Source organism: Crocodylus porosus, unplaced genomic scaffold (genome assembly GCF_001723895.1).
Source record: "Crocodylus porosus isolate Cpor-Errol unplaced genomic scaffold, CroPor_comp1, whole genome shotgun sequence".
Classification (NCBI taxonomy): Eukaryota; Metazoa; Chordata; order Crocodylia; family Crocodylidae; genus Crocodylus; species Crocodylus porosus.
The window spans coordinates 74,789,706-74,811,454 of record NW_017728886.1 but is presented as its reverse complement, the minus strand read 5'-3'; the positions used below and the strand labels follow the sequence as shown (position 1 = coordinate 74,811,454).

General features: G+C 44.5%; 1 protein-coding gene across 2 annotated transcripts in view; it reads left to right on the top strand.

Annotated features, from left to right (window-relative positions):
* Positions 1–3,954: 3,954 nt before the first annotated feature.
* FAM198A (family with sequence similarity 198 member A) overlaps positions 3,955–21,749 on the top strand; it is a 55,161-nt gene continuing 37,366 nt past the window's right edge. For both annotated transcript variants that reach the window (XM_019536535.1, XM_019536534.1), the window contains exon 1: positions 3,955–4,505. In XM_019536535.1, coding sequence (XP_019392080.1) covers positions 4,503–4,505 — 3 coding nt within the window. In that variant the 5' untranslated portion in view covers positions 3,955–4,502. The remainder of the gene's footprint in view (positions 4,506–21,749) is intronic.

Below are 21,749 nucleotides of genomic sequence, written 5' to 3'. Positions count from 1 at the left end.
ATTTTCTACAGTTTCTTATCTTGCATAGCCACTGACTTCTCTTGACACTGAATGTCATGCTGGTGTGAAATGCATCCTGATTTGGCTACATTTTGTAAAAGGGCTACACAAGTATAAATGCCTACCTAGGCTATAATGTAGTGGAGAATCAGGTCTATGTTTTTAATCTCATAGATAGACAGAAAGAGAGAGAACAAATGAATGAATAAATGCATAAATATGGGGAGATAGGAGCCACACATCTCTGGAATGCTGAGGACTTTTCCAAACACATGGTGCCAACAAGTTTTTCATCAACTTCTTTCCTTGGTTGTCAGCCTGCAAAACTTTTAGCAAAGGACAATTCATTTAGAGAGTTAGTAGCCCTAGTAGCACTTGTTTGGTGGCTTTTTTGCCATATTGCAGGAACAGATACTGTTCCAAATGGGAAAGTTGGATACTTGAAAAACAGAAGAAAAATGGTATGGAAAGTATCTGTCTAGAAAAACTAACATGCGGTTCATATTTATCATGAGCATGGAACATCCGATTAGCCAGCCATCTTCATTTAGTTACATCTCATACACCCTAACCACTAGGTGGAAGCACATGCAAACATCACTACAAGCACTAGGGGTCTCTTCCTGCCACAAAAGCATATACAAAATTTAGTTGATAAATTCATTGTGATGTGCTAATTAAAAAAAATGAAAACCTGTTAGCAGTAATGAAAGGTAAAGGCAAGTGGAGAGCTGTACTGTGATCAGGACTTAGCTGATGGTGCTTAGTGCTGGGTTCAGTTGATTTATCTTGCTGCCTGGCTTGTGCTAACATGCAGGAGGTAAATCATGCTGAGAAAACTCAAACCAGACTCACTTCATTTTCAAATGTCCTTTAAGTCACCTATTTTTTTAGCTATTATTTTGAGTTGGAATAGCAATGAGGGATGTTAGAAGACAAGATGGAACAACAAGAAAAAACAGACTTACAAAGCAGGAGGCTATGAAGCAATTAAAAATCTCTATAATGGAAAAGCCCAATTACAGACACAGAGAATTGTATTATAGCAATGTTCATTATAATAATAATAATTTAACCTTCTCATTCTTCATACAGGCTTGCAAGCAAGGCAGTGAGATCCAGTGATACAGGCACTAGTTGGACGCTCAGGGAAACTGGGTTCTGATAATGACTTACTTTGTGACCTTGACAAGTCACTTGGCTTTGTGACTTACTTTGTGACCTTGGCAAGGCACTTGGCTTGTTTCCCTTTCCACCCTTTTTCTTTAAATTATTCTGTTTATAAGGCTTAGTACACAATCTCTTTTGGGACTTGTCTATCATCATTGTCATATTTGTTGTCATCATCATTATCATCATCAAGTAATGGCAGCAAATTAGTAAATAGTCAACAAAGTTAACATAATGTAGCATAAAGGACAAAGGCATGGCTGTCAGTTTGTGAATGCATGAGGGAAGGGGGCAGACCGAAGAACCTCATTCCCTCAGTGCGGCTATAGAGAAGGCAGCCTCATCCCAAGGTAGTAACATCCAGGTTTTATGGAGAGAGGTTGTGGAAATGAATTTCACTTCATTACCACACCATTCACTTTGGTCTGAGGGCATGAAACTATTATGCAGCTTCTCTCCCATGGCCCGTTTAGACTGGGCCCCAAGCAGGAGCCCATCCATGCCAGAAATATGGTGTTGCCACACTTTTTCTATCTCACCCTCATTGCAGCCTTCAAAATTGAGATGCAGAGCTGGCATGGAGACTCTTTCCATGGCATCCCTACTGGAACTGTGTGGGTACCCTTGTGTGACAATGGGCAGTAGGCCCACCTCCCCCATGATTCAGAGTTTAAGTAGTGCTGAGTGCCTTGCCCATGGGTTACTTCCAGCACAAGGGAGGCCTACCAAGCCATCTGGCAATACTGTAGTCCACAAGAAGAATACATACTTCTCAGGGGGTTCTTGGAAACACCCTTCCCACCCTGAGCTGGGCTGTAACTGTGGACTGTGCTCTGCTCTCCACAGTATTTTCTACTTAGCAAGTATCCCTTTCCCTCTGGCCCTTTGCTTCTCCACTGCTCAGCTCTGAAGACAGCGGGACCCCTGACGGTTCACTTCTTCTACGTTCACCTTGTTTGAATTATACGTGGTTTGTTAATATGAGACAATCAGTAATTGAAACACCCATGGCTCACTGGCTGGGGCTACAGCAGAAGGTATGAAGCTTGAAACTAGGTCCTTCTGTTACTGTACCCTTCTCCCCTTCCCTTTTTAAACCTAACAAGCAGAAAAGTGAGAGTAGGGACCTGGGAGCTGAACATCTGTGGGGAAAGCCGTGGTCACAAGCTCCATTCTTTTTGCTGAAGTTCCACCAGTTCTTTGGGACCAAGACTTTAAAGAGGACTTTGGGTGCCCAAAATAGGACATAGGTGGAAATGATGCACCTAAACTTCACAAGTAACTTAGCTTTTGATTTCAAATATCCCTAGAATTCTGCTTCAATCCACAAACAGCAGCGACTCAATCTTGACAGGGCTGAGAACCCTAGTGCTCATCTATCTCACACCTATGCTCAATTTGCATCCAAAAATGAGGTGCTTCTCTGCTTAAGTTTGCTGATGGGCTCAACCTGGTTAGGTGTTCTCAGAGCACACCTAATACATTCAGCACGCTTTGCACAAAATGCAGTTGCCACTGCTCCTTTCTTTCAAAGCACTACTGAAAGAGAAGCCACTGCCCTTCTTCTGTAGAATAGCCTAGTGGCTTGAACACTCCCCTTGGACACTGGGGGCCTGGAGGATTGCTAGGCAATTACAGGGCATGCAGGGGGTGGCTAGAAAGTAGAAGGCCACAGAGAGAGTTATGACTTAGCCTGCAATACAGTGGAAGCAGGTGAACTCTGAGCCAGAACAATAAAGTCATTTCTGAATTATAGTGGGAAGACAGCAGATGGCCCAGGAGGCTAGGAGGGGAAGGGCTAGATTGGAAGGAGAGTGGCCATTTCCAGAGAGTGGGAAGATACTGTGGGAGTTACCAGGCAAGGGTCATCACAAGGTGGTTAGAGAGGACTCTCACCTGGTGAATGAAGGAGGTTTATTGGATGAGGCAGCTGGCAAATCTGTTACAGATGACAGCCTGTTGTTTGTACCAATTTATTGGCTCCACAGTGGTGCTCAGTTGATATAGCCTGCACTGAATGGAATTTACCCTACAAAGAGGTCATCTGCACTAGCAATTGGTTTGCTGACAGTGATATGGAGGCTAGGTTCATTTCAATGTGCTGGGGTGGGAGGGGGAAAGGGCAGAGCAGGGTGGTACATTAGGTTTTTCAACCTTACACGTCTCCAGTATAATATAGGCAACACATCACCATATGGGAATACCTCTGCCTGTCAATAGGTTAATGCCAGTGATTACTACTGCTTAATGAAATAGTGGTTATAAAAGGCCTTGAGGTCCTGTGATGATGATAAAAGCTGTGATAATTGTTAGTCCAATGTTATTTTTTGTTATAAGCCTATATAAGAAATGTGGTTCAAATATCCTAGCATGTTTGAATATTTATGAAATAGCAAGACGTGACCCTCTGTTATGTGCCGATGGAAAAGAAAAATAATACTATAAAGACAATGAAAGGATTTCCTCTCAGACATCTTTGCATTTAGTTGAATTTTGCTTCTACTCATCCATGGCTGATCTCAAGGGTTAATACAATCCCATGGTGCATTTTCTATAGCCTATGCTGTAATTTGGGTTCTTGGAGAAGAGGAAGGTAGGGATTCATTTCTTTTAACTTTTCCTTACCTGTGTCTTGTGGCTGAACGCAGCCCTCTGTGTTTAAGCAGCAGCAAGCAGGGCTTTTATTGTGAAAAGAGCTGCTTCAAATGAACTGGCCTCCCCCTCCTTCTCTTTTCCCCTCCCCACAGGGAGGTGGGTCTGGGCTGCTGCACAGTTTGAAAACTAGCAGCTGAAGTTTGTCAGTCGTACACCATGGAAATGCACTAGCTGCTAGAGAGCCCTTAGGTCTGTAATGCCAGACTGTCCTCTTCACACTGTCCAGCACACTGCTCAGAACAGCTCCAGAGAGCGAAAAAGTAGCACACGCACACTGGACCCTCCTGTAGAGCTTGGCGACAAATTAGCAGCAAGGATTTATGAAAACTAAAACCCCTCTGGAATAAGGAACAGGAGGTACAGATTGCAAAAAGCCCAGGCTGAGCACAGCACAGTGGTTGGGGTAGTCACCCTGGAGTGACAACATCTGGTCGTAATTAAAAAAGGAGAAAAAGATGGAGTAAAGAGATGTGTTGATTAGGAGCTGAAGTTTTTTATGAGTCTCTTGTTCTGTAAGCTGGTGCCAAAGCCCTGCAAACTGATTATGCTGAAGAATTACAGGGTTTAGTATCTGGAAAGAAGGTCTACAGTGAGTGCGCAGGGTCTTCTGCTGGAGATGAACACAGCAAGCAGCTGAGAGAGAAGAGGAGGAGCCCCTCAGCCTGCATTGAAAAGCCATGGTATGATTTAATTGTTCTGTGGCAGGGCTTTTAGTACAGGGAGATATCTAGGATATTGGGAAGTGCTGTTCATGTAAAGTAGTGTTAGAATCTGACCAAGAGGGTAAATGACTTGTCCTGGATGATACGGAGGCAATAGTGATCAGAGGTGTTGAAACGGCTTGGCAAACATTTAGGCCAAACGGATATTAATCTACCTACAATTAAGCAAATGTAGACTGGACTACTCCCTTATAAGATTATGGATGAAAAGTCGAGAAGAGTCTGAGCACAATTTTCCAAATGGTAGTAGATGTGCTTGTTTGGTCAGCAGGGCTACATAATGACATGGGCATTCAAGTAGAGAAGTTTATTCATTTTTAAGTGAATAAAGAAATAAATTGTACAAGCCCTATAACATTGCTATAGATTACCTGTGGTTGCTAAGTGAGGATAGTTAATGAGGATAGTGGAATGCTGCTACCACCTACATCAGTCCATACAAGCTAATGAAGAGTGTAGGAAAGGAAACGTAGAATGCCATTACAGAAGTTAGTAAAGTTCCTGACATTTTTCTTTCCAGGCTTTTCTTATGTCTATCTATGATCCTCATTTTATTTCTCCCATCCTGAAATGGTGTTTAAAAGGATGGCGATTGGAGTAAAGGGAGCTCTTTGCAGCTGCAGGTACAAGCCCTAGAAACATGTCAAAACAGTGAGTTTCTTTGATGACACCTTTCTGATTGTTTTTGCACTCACAAAATATAGTTTTCATCACAATTTCCCAAAGAATAGGAATTTGGCTGTGAAAGAAGACAAAACGGAGTGTGTCACATTTTCAAAATAAAAACTTATTTTAGCTATAGTTTTGAAACTACACAAAGGCTGAGCTCTGGAGTACTTTGTGGCAAATATTTTGTCATGTGTTGCTAGTTCAAGCATGTGAGCCTGACTTACATGAACTAGCGCTAAGGTGAATCTAGATTTGTACTGCTCCTCCAGTAATGTGTTTCATGTTAAAAGTGAAATCAATGCTTCTGACAGGGTGTCTGTCCCTGTTAAATTTGTGAACTAGTGGACATTCCTGGCACACAGAATAGAATACATGTTAATTTTAAGACTATCCCTGGCCAGGGCATGGATTATGTCAACTACTACAAACTGGCCCCTTTCTCCTGTCATTGACACCATCATATATTTCAGTGTGTCCGCCCTGCACCCCAAGATGGTACTCATGTTAAGAATGCTTTTGGGATATCTGGCACTATCTAGCCCAGTGGTCTCCAAACTTTTTTGATTGCACACCCCTATCAGCAAAAAATTTTTGAGCATGCATATATATGTATATTTATTTATTTATTTATAAATTATATACATGTACTACTGTACTAATATATTATGTACATTATAAAACATAGATACAAATAGAAATTTAAAAAGGATGAGATAAAGATGAAATAATATTTTTTAAAATTTTTTTTATTTTATTAACAGTATAAAAAACCTTTTTGCTCTCACTAAAAAAAACATTATTAGTAGTAATAATATTTTTTAGTGAGAGCAATGTGATTGAATATGCTTCATTCTTTTTGAAAATCTTGGTTTAACTTAGGGCGAGGTTCACTGTTAACGATAATGGATGTAAAACCATATTTCAAATAGTCTTCTTGATAATTTTGAATTTTTGGGGCTGACTTCTTGTCAGATCTGATTAGATCATCATTGTTTTTACCTTGTAATGTGGCTGATGAAGAGCTCATACTAGGAGTAGGAGAAGTGTCTGCTCTGCCATTTTCTTGCTGTTCGCTTGTGCTCTCATTATTAGTATTATCTTCAATCCGCAGTTTCTTTGCAGGAATCTTTTTAAGCCACTTGTCCATTTGGTGAGGGTTAGTTTAGTTAAAACTAGATAATATAATTTGTAAATCCACTTAACTGGGCACACATAAACTGCAGTATGCCGCAAGACGGTGAAAGTGAACGAATGCTTCTTCCCTCAGGATATCTCACTACCGTACGTGACATGTGACCGTCCAATATATGGACTGAGTGAGGGAGCCAGTGTCAATCTGTATATTAAATATTAGTAAAGCTTAATTTCTTTCTTATTTTTTTAGATAAAAAATAAATAAAAATACAAGTTCTAATATTTTCTTCGTGCACCCCAATGGATCGTCTTGCGCACCCCCTGGGCTCCGTGCACCCCACTTTGGCGACCACTGATCTAGCCAATGAGAATAGAAACGTAATCAGTAGATTTGCAAGAGTTTCTTGGAGTGTAGGACCACTGAGCCTTGCATTCTTAAGGCATGAGACAAGGACTCCTAGCAAATGTGAAGCATTGAACATTTTTGCATTGACCTAAAATCATACTTTGAATAAACCCAGGAAGTTCCTGGTGCTGCTGCCTGGAACTAGTATGGTAGCGTTATTCACATAACTGAATGTTTTTAGGTAGTAGCCAGTGCAGTTGTGAATCCAAGTAGTTCTGTTATCCCAAGCACCCAAGAAGAGGAGATGCCCTTAGAGTCTGTTTTGGTGCACACGCCTGAGCGGGATCATGTTTGGCTGTGCCAGTTTATAGCTTACATGTTACAATGCTAATTAAATATAGTACCAATGGAAAGTGCTGCACTGGCAGCTCTGTAAATGTTGGATGACAAAAAGAAGTTCTTCATGTGTAACAGAGCAATGGATATCATTTTGTCCAGATATTTTTGCTATCAAGGTGCACCCAGAGCTGTTTTGCTGAACAGTTAAAGGGTGAGTCATGCACAAGTTAGCACTTGAAAACCCCTTGGTTCCTAACAGCAGCTATTCAACAGTGCTGGTGGTATGTGAATATGAAACTAGTGCTGCTTCCGTGGAGAAACACGCCGTGTTCCTTTCTGTGTGACCTCACACCTGGAACCTTGTTCATTTTAGTTTGGATACAGCAGTTTCCCATCTGGCTCATTCATGAGTGAAGGCTTCATTTTTCACTCACTTGCAGTCATGAGTTTATCAGTTGATTTAATTGATTTTGATTGTAACTTTAATTTGGCCATTGCATTGTTGAGTGTGTCAGGTTAGTAAAAATTATAGTAGTTAATTCTAATTAGGATTTTAGTTACTGGTATTTTTAATTTTCTTGTTTATAAATGCAGAGTAAACCCCATAATGAAGGGTATTTATATTTTTTTACATCAAAGTTGCAACTCTTAGACGGTCAGAGAAAAACCATGTGAGATGCTCGTGAGCTTCTTAGCTCTGACTCCAATTGTTTATCTTTGCATACACTTGCATATGTGTAAAGGGCAGCGCTAAGCGGGTGTTTGTAGGCCGGGATTACCTGGAAAACAAAGAATTCTAGTTTTACTTTTAATCAGAGGGCATTTTCCATGTCATCTGGTTAGATCAGGACCAATCAAAACTCTTCCAGGATCTTGTAAAGTACAATGCGTTAGGGCTGCGTGAAACAGCACCGTTTCGTTTTGACTTCTGTTTTGCCATTTCAACGGGACAGTGTTTTGTTTTGAGTTTTGTTTCCTTTCGAAAGCATTGTTCTATTTCGCGTCGTCAAAACTGTTTCAGTGTTTCGCCCGTAGGCTATACTGGGGAAACACAAAACTGCCTATAACTTTGTCATTTTTTGGAAGATTTGGATGAAAACAGCAAGGATGGTAGACCTTTCTGAGGGCATGACGCCTGACAGGTTTCAAGGAGATAGGTTCAGGGGTTTCTGGGAAACTGGACCTCAAGCTGCTGACAAGCAAAACTCATGACATGTGTGACTGTATATGTGTGTTAAGGCGCGCTCTCACTGGTGCTGGGGCCTCTACATGACACGGTAGTGTGCCCCAGTGAGGCCTCCTCCTCTCCTACAGCCTCAGCTCAGTCCACCACTTCAAATGACAACAGGTAATACCTTGGTAAGCAGCACAGTAGCACCAGCAGCATCTCAGGCAGCCAAACAGTCACAGTCAATATCAGTCCTTCCCCCCTCTTCTGCCTCCCTCTTCTTACTTTCTGTTTCCCTGCAGGCAAGCCCAGGTTCGTGTTTGGACCCCAACTTCATTTTTTTTTTTCCTATTTATGCCAAGACAAGCAACTAGCTCTATTCCTGAGACCAGGTAGTCTTCAGGAAGGGTGAGGCTGGGGTTGGACGTGGAGGAAAAAGTCAGAGTTGGCAATCTACAGGCAGGTAGAAACTGTACTCACAGGGCCTGTGTGTGCTGATTCACAGGCCTTCTGGAGAGAAGTAGACATGGGAGCAAAGCTCTCTGTGGAACTTGCACTTATTTAGGTTGAGATGAATTCAACAGAAACCTGGATCCAAAAGGCAATGAGCCTGATGTTCTCCTCTGCTCATGTGAATGGTTGGGAAGGAGATAAAAAGATCTGGAACAGCTGAAGCATGGACCTGTAGTATGCTCTACCCTCCTCCTAAGCCTGCACAAGTGCCATTGCCCAAGGCTGTGTGTTCCAGGCTTTATAATTCAAAGGGGAGAAAGAAGGGACGTATTGCCTTCAGAACTGCCTGGAAGCCCAAAGGAACATCTGCTTGAGATGAAAGCCTGCTTCAAACAGTGTTAACTCCTCTGAAACGGGGGCCCTAAATGGAAGCAGCAGGTTTTAAAAAACACTGCTTCAATTTAGGGCTGATTAAACCCTCGTATTGTGCACACACCCCACTGACTTACTTGTTTCTCTGGTGGGGAGGATGAGCTGTCGGTGGGTGGAGCCATCCCTGGGCTGCAAGGAGGTGGGGGGGGCTGGCGCTTCTCTCCATGGCAGTGGTGGGTGGTCTGCTCTCCAGGAGACACCCACCCGCAGGCACCCAGCTCAGTCAGTCCTGGGAAGCACTGCAGCTGTGGGAGGAAGCACCAGGCCCCCGTGCAGCTCAGGCAAGAAGGCTCCAGGGGGCAAGTGGGGGAAAGATCAGGCTCACCACTCTTCTTGGGCGGAGCTGCTTTCCCGGGCTGCTGCCAGGCTGCCTGCAGGGCTTCCTGCAGAGCCACGGAGCTGCACGGAGCCCAGTGCTTCGCTCTGAGGCTGTAGGGGCAGCAAACTAAAACTCCTCAAAGGAGTTGTAGTTTGTTGCACCCCCAAGTCATTTAAGGCACATTATGCCACTGAATTTCCGACAGCGGCTGGAATTAATGCACAAGATGCCGCCGAGGTATGCAAACAGCAACACCATTAAAGTGGTGCAAAAGCATTTAGCCTGCTTTAAAGTGTCATGCACACAGGCCTCTCATTTTGTCTACATATGACAGGGGGGCGTTTTCGTAGGTGAGAGGTCAGATGCCCTCTGTGGGAGATGGCACACCGTGACTTTGTGCCTTTTCTCACAGAGCCCCAGGAACTGCTGATGCAGAACGGGTAAGCAGACCGTTAGTCCCTTTGAGGTGCATACCAGTCTATGGGTAATTCTGTAATTTTGTATGAAGACTGGAGGAGGGCTGAACTCCATCCTGATCCCACCCATCTGAGCTCATGAAGCATGATTATCCCCAAATCAATTCTATTACATTATAAAAGTTAGTATTGATCATAACACTTTATTCAGCTACTTTTAAAATGTAGCCCCTGCATGTGGCACTCTCCTGGGGCAGTGAATTCCACAGGCTGACTTTGATACACATTACAGAAATAGTGCCTGTCTTTTGCTTTCAGATTTACCAGCCGTTAATTTCAAGTGACACTAATGGTCTGTCATTATGAGGCAGTGTGAATGGAAGGGACTAATCAGAAGTTATCAATACCCTGGTATTAGCTTGTCTCCTTTCTAAATTAAATAATCCCAGTTTGTCTGCAGCAATTTTGCTTTCCTCTGCAGAGCTTTGTGTGTGATTGGGTTTGAGTGCACTAGGGACTCAGGAGGCAGGAAAGTCCAAGTAGTGGGCAGAATATTTTTCTTCAGACTAGGTGATGCAAGCTAAAGAAGTAGATACCCTTCCCACATCCCAGGCAGATCATGTGGAATCAATTCTGTCTGCTTTCAATACAGCTCCCTGTGATCAAGGGCCTGCAATATTAATTCCCTCCTTTTTCATCTGGGGCACTTCGGAATTCCATGAATGCATTTTCCTGCTCTCCAGGAAAAAAAGAAGATTGAAACAATTTTGGAAACCAGCTTGTGTGATCTCTGCTGAAATGTGTTCAAGGGAATCTGATGCTGTCCCTAGTGGGTGAGAAGTATGTTAAATTAGCATACTGCAAAACCTTCTCGGAAATTGAATAATTGCTCTCATTTTCTTGTGTTAATCCTTTGGTTGAAAGCTAAAATGGAAAATAAGCTGATCAAAACAAGAATAACCACAATTAAATAAATACTGTCCCCCTCAGCCACTGCCTCCCTGGATCAGGTGCCAAAATGTTAAGTGATTCTTAGCATTTATTCAGGCATTCATCACTGGGACTGGTAATCCCGTCAGAAGGAAAAAATAATAAAATGGGATTTGGTTTTATGTAGTGCCTTTCATACTCTGTGCATCCCAGAGTGCTTTGCTAAGCCAAGGCATTGGGTTTCTGCTACTTTCAGTCCGAGTGAGCTGTTTGAGCCAGAGTAGTGAGCAGCAATGCAACATAAAGCTGTCTCACTTAGGCCAGGTACACACATTACACTTTTACCTGTATAACTCATTGGAAGCTGATCTATACTCATAACAAAACAGAAGTTCAATGCACAAAACTAGTTTATACCCATAACAGAATAGAAGTTTGACACATATAGACTGATTTAAAAATGGCAGAACCCAGTCTAAGATTTGCTGTCCCCACCCCCGGGCAAATGTACAGGTCACAAACAGAAATGACAATTTTCTCCTAATCTGGCCTCTGAAAGCACTCCACAGCTGTGATGAAACAAGTGCACAGTTGAAAAGCACTTTAAAAGGGCCTTATCCCACAAAAATCTGACTCCTTCCCCCTCATTGCATGCGGGTTCTGATGGAGACATTTCAAAACAGAGCATGTTCAGTAACTTCTGTCTGCGCTGCCTCCCAGCCTGTCACTGTTTTCAGAACGGGAGGGGGGAAAGGGAACGGAGGGTGTTCTTTCTGGGAGTTTTCTAGCCTGTGCTGGAGGGTGGGATGGATGGATTGGAGCTCCCCTCCGTGAGGTGGAGGAGATCCAACCCACCTGCTCCACCCTCCTAAACTTGCTGGGGAACCCCTAGAAGGTCCCTTTGCTCCCCTTCCCATTCTGAAAACAGTATGAGCTGAGGAGGGCCATTGCTAGGGGAAACTGGCTGCAGGCTCCCAGCCAGCAGCTAAATTCCCCTTCCCCCCAGAACAACAGTGAACTTCTGTTTGGTCTGGAGGATCATTGAAGACTTCCTGCAATGCATTCTTACTTGTAGCGGGGAGCTGCACTTCTGTCTGCACCCTGTGTGTTCTGTTTGCTACCTATCTAAACTATGCAGGTTACAGAAAAATCACATAACTTATATTAATCTGGGCTTTTTTAATGTCTGTACCTAGCCTTAGAATGCAGAATAAATGTTTGTGGGCCAAAGACAAAGGCACAAGGGGGAGAGTCTGTTCAGAATGAGGAAAACTGAGAGCAAGGCTACCTTTCTTTGGGTCCAAATTCCATTTAGCCAGTTACTATCTCAGGTTTGGAGATGTTGCTTTTGTCCCCTCTGAAGGGGTTGGTTTTGTGAGAAGAATTGGAAGGATGCTCCCTAGAACAGTTTGAGATGAACAAGCAGGGAAATAGACATTTGAGCCCAGACTAACGGGAAAGTTTGTGCTTCTTCACAAAAGCAAAACACAGGATATTCCCTTGCTCTGAGGCATCCTCAGCTTCATTCCTCACAAAGAGAATATGGTTGAAAATGCATGGGATGGATGCTGCACAAAGGAAAGGAGCATCTGTTTCTTTGGAGAAGAGCTCTGTTGTTGTATCGTCATCTGGACAGATGTAAAGGCTGATCTGAGAACATCTTGAGATAAGGACAAAAACACAGAAAAGGGAAAAAATGAGACCACTCAGAGACTTGCAGAGCAGAAACAAAGAAGCGGAACCTGAATAATATTGGATGTGATTTGAGTGACAAATCAGTTTGGCATGCTCCTATCCTGTACCACACTGCAGCCTTATAAGATATCAGTGTAAGAAATGGTCACAAACTCACTAATTAAGCTTTATGCCATCTCTGAGTACCAATTCAATTCTGTTCTCCTGCTTAATCTGCTGCTCTGCTTTCTGCTCCCTGCACTCAAGGATTTTTGCATCCTTGTTCTTGTGCATAATTTGTGTGGTCAATAAAGCCCCATATGGTTTGGGTCCTAGTTATAGGAAAGACTAGCTCACTCTTTACTGCCTTTGAGGTTTTATGGCTACTGAAATGAGCTGAGGCACTTGCTCACATTAACAGCCCTAGTTTGAACAGATGTTCTCAGTGAGGTCCCATTTTATGCTGAAATGTACCCCTCTCCCAGTCTCCATGAGGTAGACCACAGCCAGGATTTGCTGCTTTTCAGGGCATCTTGCCACAAGATACATCTTTCTCTCCATGCTTTTCCTCCAAGAAGAAGGCCCTCTAGCAGTGATTTAGGGTTGCAGGAGAGGCAAAACATCCTTCCAGGATTTCTTTGACTTATTCAGGTGCTTTTAACCTTTGTGCAGGACCCAGAGCATTGGTGCAGCACTTTATAAAAGTGAATAAATAGATAAGCTGTCTTTGCCTGGCATGTAATCTAATCTGTATTTTATACTGGTTAAGAAACCAATACATCTAAAGGGTTGCATATCCGTTTTGAAAATCCCTCAACAGGCAAAACAATTGTCATCACAAGCATGGATCACATGCTACATTTTTTTTTGTTCATTACCAGCTAATGATATTCCTAGGGAAGTGCCAGCCAGTCTGGGTTGCTGGAAGGGCACAAGCAAACTGCCTGCAAGGGTTCTGATTACAGATGTCATTCTGGCGGAGTGGGTGTTTGCTTATAACAGTGCCCACCCTAAGAAGAAAACAAAACTAGCCCACAAGTGAACAGCCACAACCTTGCCATCTTTAACTCCTCTATCACAAGGATATTCAGTCTTTGTAAATGGGTCAGCATGGGTTCCTGGCTGTGTCCTGCTCAACCCCACTAATTCACAGGAGTCTTACCTGTATGATACTGTGGCCATCAATGAAAATGCATGCAGAACTCTGTTTTTTCATATCCAAAATGACCAGTCTGTGCCCTCTGTTCCATTAGTTATCACTGGTCATAAGGTTGGGGTTTATTGCTTACTTCATGTCTCTAAAGGGTAATGTAACCACATGGACATGTCTGATTGTGTCCAGCAGACAACTGTTTTGCATATAAACACAAACCAGTACCTTTTAGCACCAGTTTATAACAAGCCTGGCTGGACTAGATCAGGAAGAAGAAGAAGATTCATGAGATGGTTCTTAATTTGGTTTCTCTTCTGATGATGTAGTCTAATGCTGCTACACTTGAGCAAAGACTTCTGGGTCTTAGAAAGTGCTTGTACACATGATTAGGGTTTAATTCCCAAGGTTTTAATCTATGTCCCCTAAACTGAAAAGGTTAAAACCCCAAGGACTAAACCGTTTAAATTTTTCCATCCTGTTATAGCAAGGGGCCTGATCCTTTTTTTTCTGTCAGAGCCATAACCTGCCTGCAACTGGGAGGTGAGCTGCAGGTGGATCGAGCAGCCCCTGAGTTGCAGGGGGCCCTGGTCTTTCCTTCTATGGCAGCAGCACCCCCCATGGGTGAGTTGCTAGTGGGCTGGGTGCTGCCCCAGTTCGGGGTTGGGGAAGAGTTGGATCAGGCCAGCTGTTGCCTCCAAGCTGTGACAGCATCTAGCCTGCTAGCAGCCCACCTGGGCAGTCCTGGGGGGCACTGCCACCATGGAGGGAAGGACCAGGGCCTCCTGCAGATCAGGTGTTGCTTGACCTACTGGTAGGTCACTGCCACCCACTCCCTCCCTCTGGCAGGAGGCAAGCTCTGTCAGGGGGAAAAAAGAATCAGGCCCCTTGCCACTTCTGCCTTCAGCAGCCATCTGCTGAAGGCAGAAGCAGCAAGCGGTCCAATCCTTTTTTTGGCAGAGCCTGCCTGCCTCTCCCACAGTCGGGAGCAAGCTGCCAGTAGGCCAAGCAGCCCCTGAACTGTGGGGGGCTCTGGTCCTTCCCTCTACAGTAGCACCACCCCCTCAGGCCACCCAGGTGGGCTGCTAGTGCCCCCAGCTTGGAGGTAGCCCCCAGCCCAATTCAACTTTTCCCTGACCCCGAGCTGGGGCAGCACCCAGCCTGCTAGCAGCCCACCTGGGTGGTCTAAGGGGGTGCTGCCACTGCAGAGAGAAGGACTGAGGCCCCCCCACAGCTCAAGGGCTACTTGGCTTCCTGGCAGCTCTCCCCCCCAGCCATAGGAGAGGTGGGCAAACTCCACCAAAAAAAACAAAAAAAAAAAACAAAAGAAAAAAGATCCTCACCGCTTCTGCCTTCTCCAGGCTCCTGTGGCCAGCAGGATGCCTAGGGCTACCTGGGAGTGGGCTGGCTTGCCCCTGGGGCAGTGTGGGAAGGCAGCAGAAGGGGGGCCGGGTTTGCTAGTGGCTGCAGAAGGTGGCAGGGGTGGTGCACGGGGTACTGCACCATCTCTCTTTAGAGGCAGGCTCAGGAAAGCATTGGATTGGGCACCCACAGGCTGGAGCAGCACCCGGCCAACTAGTAGCCCACCGGGGCTTCCAGCACCCTGTGCACCATCCCTGCCACCTTCTGCTGCGGCCAGTAAACCCAGTCATCTTCCCACTGCCTTTCCATGCTGCCCCAGGGGCAAGCTAGCCCATTTCCAGGTGGCCCCAGGCATCCTGTCAGCTGTAGGAGCCTGCTGAAGGCATAAGTGGTGAGGGGCCTGATCCTTTCTTGCGGAGCCTGCCCACCTCTCGTGGCCAGAGGGCAAGCTGACAGCTACATCATTGCAATTTGCAACATTACAAATCAGGGGCGATGTACAAGAGGTGCACGCGGGTGCATGTGCACCCCCATAAGCGCGGCAGTGCACCCCCTGCAAAAAAGCGCTGCCAACAATATCAGTGACCCCTGTGGGCAGTCACCACTCGCCACCCCGCTGCCAGCACCATCTGCAGGTGGTCCCTGATTGCCCCTGGCCGCCGCTGCTGGTGGTGCCTGCAGGTGGTCACTGACCTGTGGTCGGCGTTCGCCTCCCTTACCCCCTGCCACTGACAGTGCTGGTGGCGTCTGTGGGAGCTCCCCACTCCCCGTTGCTGGGTTTCCACTGGTGGCGGCGCAGCTGTGCCCCTCCAGCTGCCGGAGGCATGCACCATTCATGTTGCAAATTAAACTACATCTGGATGAAGTTTAGTTTTCAATGATGCAGTCATTTAAACCCCGCCTACATCTTGCACGTGTACACTGTGACACCATTAAGCCACACAAAATGTACACGTGATGAAGATGTCACTTTAATGGTGTTATGTGTACAAGCGCCCAGAATGTCTTGCTCTCTTCCCCTCATCTAGTGTTCATGCTTTCCAGTGATTTTTGGCATGAAGAATTTGCTGCAACATTTTACTTAATTTTAAGAGAAATGAAGAATCTTATTGTAAAACTGAAAGCAAAACTAAACTCCAGAGCCAACATAAAGACCCAGACCCTGCATTTGGGAAGGAGAGGGATGGGGGCATCTTAAGGGTATAAATGTCAAAGAGGTAGGTAGTGCGAGAGAATATTTGTTTTAGTATGTGATGTATGTTGACTGCTGAGATGAAATTTGTGGGTTTTTTAAAGCAACAGTGTGCATAGCATCTGGATGAAAAGTGCCCTTTCCATGAATCACAAGCTTGAATATTAACTCCCTGTGGGTTGACAGATTTATTGAGCAGGGATGAGGAGAATCGAGGAGAATTATGAGTCCTTTATTTTTCCAGGCCAAAGTCACACCATTTATACTGTTACAGACACAATTTTGAGGCACCATCTCTGGATACGGTATGACTAATGTTTTTGCTGTCGATGCCTGTTTACCTACATGATACTGCAATGAAAATATGTCATAAGTAATATTTTCCAAGAAACATATCTAGGTATTTATCACCTATTTTTCACTCCCATTTTCAAACCCCATAGCTTTCCACAAACTTGGGATCAGGCTGTGATGTTTCATAATAGTACGGAAATAACAGAGCTACTCTGACAACGCCGTTTAAAAGTGTGTTGACTCAGTTGGAATCTATAAATAACCTAATTGTTACCATCTGCAAGAAAAAAGGTATCTTTTGTGCAGATTTCTACTGATCTCTCTGCAGTATGGTCCAGATGTCCATACTTAACTTAAGGCACATTCCTAAATCCCTTTGATTTCAATGAAATGTAACCACTACTTAAATCTTTTGAACTTGAAGAGACTACTGACTCTAGGGCCTATTATGATAGTAAAACGTCTACCTACCATCTTGAGCCCTTGTTCTTTCCAGATAGTGAGTTGTTTGTGAAATTCTTCACACACAAGGCAAGTGGGTAAATGGTTTGCTGGGACAAGAATGGAGCCTTCTTAACCCATTTTTAGCAAATAAGCAAGCAGACTTCAATTCCAAGTTTTTCATTGTCCAGCTATATTTTATGTATTTCAGTCTCTGGATTGCTCACAAACTATTTGTTCATATTCAAGCCATAATGAAACCCCACCATACAATTTTGATGACATAAACACACCACTTGTGGCTACCTTGTTTGGCTTATAATGTAATCAGGACCAATCAATGTAATGACAGCCTGATTATTACGTACAACTGCTGGAATTTGCATGCTTACATAAAGCAATTTTTCTTAACTTTGGCAGATCTGTTTTAAAATTTATTCAAAAACAAAGTAAGGAACGTGCAAGCCAGTAAAAACTGAGCAACAGTGTACCTCATATGTGAGGAGCATCCTGGAAAACAGAAGTATTTTAGGTCCTGACTGTGAGGAAGAGAGGAGATGAACATGAGAATTGTAACTCATCATTTAGAGAAACAGGTTGAGCGGAAATAGGATCTGAAATCAAGAGCAGTCAATTAATCTAGATCAGCAGCAGTTCTTAACCTTTTAAATTCAAGGCACCACCTCAGAAAATGCCAGTTCTTAGCTTTCACTTGTTCTTTAACTACAAAAAAAGAATAGAGCAATTCTCCTGTTGCAAAAACTGAAAAAGACCACAACAGGTCATAATGGTTGTGACACTATATCAAATCACTGGGTCTATCTTGTGAATTGTATATAAGTGTTTGCATACCTTGCATTGTGCGGCACACTACATCATCCTTAAAAGGATCATACAGCGCCCCAGTGTGTTGCAGTATTCTGGTGAAGCATCATTGGTTTAGATCAATAGGGTCAGAATTTGACTTTTCTTTGATCTCTTCTTTCTTATATGATTTTATAAAATTTATGGATTTTTGTGTGCGTGTTGAAATCAGCCCCTCCCCCATCAAATTCTTCTCATTTGGTTAATAAAGGTGTTTAAGTACATGCTTAACTTAAGTGCCTATAGAAGCCAAAGGGATTTTAGTATACTGTACAGTTAACTTTGAGCATATGCCTATATGCTTACTACCTAAGCAGTTAAGCAGACCTGGATAGGTTAGAGAAGTGGGCAGATCTGAACAGGATGCGGTTCAACAAGGACAAGTGCAGAGTGCTGCACCTGGGGAGAGGGAACCAGCATTATGGTTATAGGTTAGGGGCTGACCCTCTCGGCAGCACAGAGGCAGAGAGGGATCTTGAAGTCAGGATTGACTCCAGGATGAATATGAGTTGTCGATGCGATGAAGCAATAGGCAGAGCCAACCGCACCCTTTCCTGCATCAACAGGGGCATCACTAACAGGTCCAGACAGGTCTTGCTCCCCTTCTATGCAGCGCTGGTCAGGCCGCAGCTGGAGTACTGAGTCCAGTTCTGGGTGCTGCACTTCAAGAGGGACGTGGAGAACCTGGAGAGGGTCCAGAGGAGGCCACTCGTATGGTTGGGGGCCTCTGTGGCCAGCCCTATGAGGAGAGGCTGAGGGATCTGAATCTCTTCAGTCTCCACAACAGGAGACTGAGGGGGAATCTTGTGGCTGCCTACAACCTTATCAGGGGCCACCAGCAGGGACTCGGGAAAAGTCTGTTCACCAGGTCCCCCTTGGAGTCACCAGGAACAATGGCCACAAGTTGAGGGAGGATAGGTTTAGGTTAGATATTAGGAAGAACCACTTCACAGTAAGGGTGGCCAGAGCGTGGAATAGGCTGCCCAGAGAGGTGGTGCTCTCACCTTCCCTGGAGATCTTCAAGAGGAGACTGGATAGGCACTTGGCTTGGGTCTTATGACCCCTGCCAGCCCCAGTGCTCCTTCCTGCCCATGGCAGGGGGTCAGACTAGATGATCTGTCTAGGTCCCTTCCAACTCATTGATTCTATGATACCTCACTATCACCATCATGAGCTGTAAAGTTCAACATTTATTCTTATGCTGTACCTGAAATTTTGCTTAATAATAATGTAAAGCTCATTTATCTAGGATCTTGTTGTTAAAACCAGTAGTATATAAGCTACTTCCTAGAAACAGGAGCCTTGCAAATTGACTGAAACAAAGTGATGGTCATTTGAAAGCTGCACAATGGGTCTCTTAATGTTGCTGTCTTGCATTCTTGTTTTAGATGCATTCATTAAAGAGCACTACATCTAACTTTCAGCCATCTTTTGGTTCTGTTTGTTGGGTGGAAATTTGTGGCTATATCCCAAATGTTTTCTTCCTCTGGGTTTCCCTGGGCATCCTCTTTCTGCAGGGCGTATTCTAAAGTCACATGCAACACTGAACATATTGTTGGCATTTAGCAAATAATTTCTAAGAGGACATTTGAAGTGTATCTTAAGCATATATGTAAGCAGTCCTTTAAATTACAGGCAACCCTTGCTTAGCGCTCTTACTTCATTCCTAAAAAACCGAGCGTTAAGTAAAATGAGCATTAAGCAAAACTAAAACTATTTGATGATCCAAGATGGCAACTGTAATTGTTTTTAATGACCCAAAATGGTGACTGCGAGCATTATAATGAAACACACAGAGCGCTAAGTGAAATCTGGTATCAAATGAGCCTTATAAGCACCAAATAAAACAGCGTTAAGTGGGAGTTGCCTGTAGTTGCTAAATAGGACTTGGGCTGTAACAGAGGTGGAGCAGGCCTGCATTCATAGGATGAACATATTCCCATGTCTCACAATAGGATGCTCTACTCCCCACAGCTCTCTGGCATGGTCAGCTGTGTGTGAGCTCTGTTCTCAGCTGTGTGCTGGAGAGCAAGGTGAAGTAAGGTGGAGGTTGTGCAGGGGGTGGAGGGGTGACGTGCTGGAGGGTTGGGTGGCGGGGGGGTGAAGCAGTCCCATTTTTGCTGAGACCATCCCAATTTAAACACCTGCCCCTGGCATCCCACTTAAAACAAGACAGATGCATTAATTTGACTAAACTGATGGAACCTGACACAGATGCTGAAAATGGGACTGCTCTGGAGCAAACGAGATGTGTGGCCACCCTAATTATTCAGCATATATCCATATTCAATATCTGTACAGCACCCAACAGAATAGGAGTCCTGTTGCATGACACTGCTATTACTGCTCATAATAATATGTCTGGAGATGTTTCCAGTGGTGCCTCAAGACACAAATCTCAGTGAGGGTTCAGTCCTGAGAACATTTACATCTCAGTAGTCCTACTGTGGTCTGTGGGACTCCTCACATATAAAGCTCCAGCATAAGTGCTGTGGGGTCAGAGTTGGGTAGACGAAACTAGGGGCGTGCATGCATGACACTTTACAGCAGGCTAAATGCTTTTGCACTACTTTTAATGATGTCGGCGTTTGCACGCCTTGGTGGCGTATTGCACATTAATTCCAACCGCTGTAGGAAATTCGGCAGCGTAATGTGCCTTAAATGACTTGGGACGCAGCAAACTAAAACTCCTCCTCGGAGTGCCCCTACAGCCACAGAGCTTTATGCAGCTCCGTGGCTCTGCAGGAAGCCCTGCAGGCAGCCTGGCTGCAGCCCAGGGAGGTGGAGAGCATGATTTCTGCCCCCTCCCTGAGCCTTCCTGCCTGCCTGCCTGAGCTGCGTGGGGGCCCAGAGCTTCCCTCCGCGACTGCAGTGCCCCCCCGGGACCGCCCCTGGGTGCCTGCAGGCAGGTACTCCTGCAGAAAGAAGCACCAGGCCCATACCAGGGACTGTACCACCCGCCAGCAGCTCGCCCGCCCCTCCCCACCACTGGAGAGGCAGGTAAGCATGGGGTGTGTGCACGATATGGGGGTTTACTTCACCCTAAATTGAAGCGGTGGGTTTAAAAACCCACCGCTTCAATTTAGGACCCCCATTTCATCTACACACATCTTATGTTTTCCTACTTACGAGAATAATGACTAAAAAAATTTACCTCTTGACAGACTGTGTCCAGATGACAAGTAGTTTGGGGGAAGGGAGGGTGCTGTAGCATCTGGAAAAAAAAATGAGTTAAAATACATTTTAAAGCCTTTTGGACCGTTGACTACAGCTTTCCCTACTAACTGAAGATTTTAACTTATCTTTAAATAGTGATAAGTTCTTTTTTAAATACTGTTTCTAGTCTATGACAAATTGTGTGTGTGGTTGGCTGGTTATTGACAATGTTGTCTAATTCTGTATCTTCGTATAGTGTAAGCACAGCTGACTCATGCTCCATACAACCATGTATTATTCAGTACTTTGTGAAACCAGCAGGAGTGTTTCAAGCCAGGGCTAAGTATGATTCTGGCAGCCATAACCAGCCATCGAAACTAAATTCCATCTATGCAAATCATCTAGTTTTTCAGAGCAATATGTCATAGGAAGAAGTACCTGATTCACGGAAGTTGGCCTTTCTGTTCGTACGTTCATAAAATGTTTGCTTGAAAGTTAAGTTAGAAGAAAGGGGGTTTTACTTCATGTAATAAATTCCAACAACTTGCTCACCTTTGTGAACTAGACATACTAGTTATTGATGTGGTGGTGTCTAAAGGTTGCATTGTGCTAAGCACTGTATAGATATGTAGTAAAGAGAGAGTCTTGGCCTGCAGGAGCTCAACATTGAATAGGCTTAACAGGAGATGTCAGCAGACATCAGCAGCATAAGGCATACTGCTGCTCTGCTGAGTCTCTACATGGCTGACCTGTGAATACCAGCCAGCTCTGCATCTCAGCACAGCACATGTGCACTCACTAATACAACTACAGTGCTACCTGCCCAGGAGCTAGAATAGCTTGGTGTCCTGGCATGGTCCTGT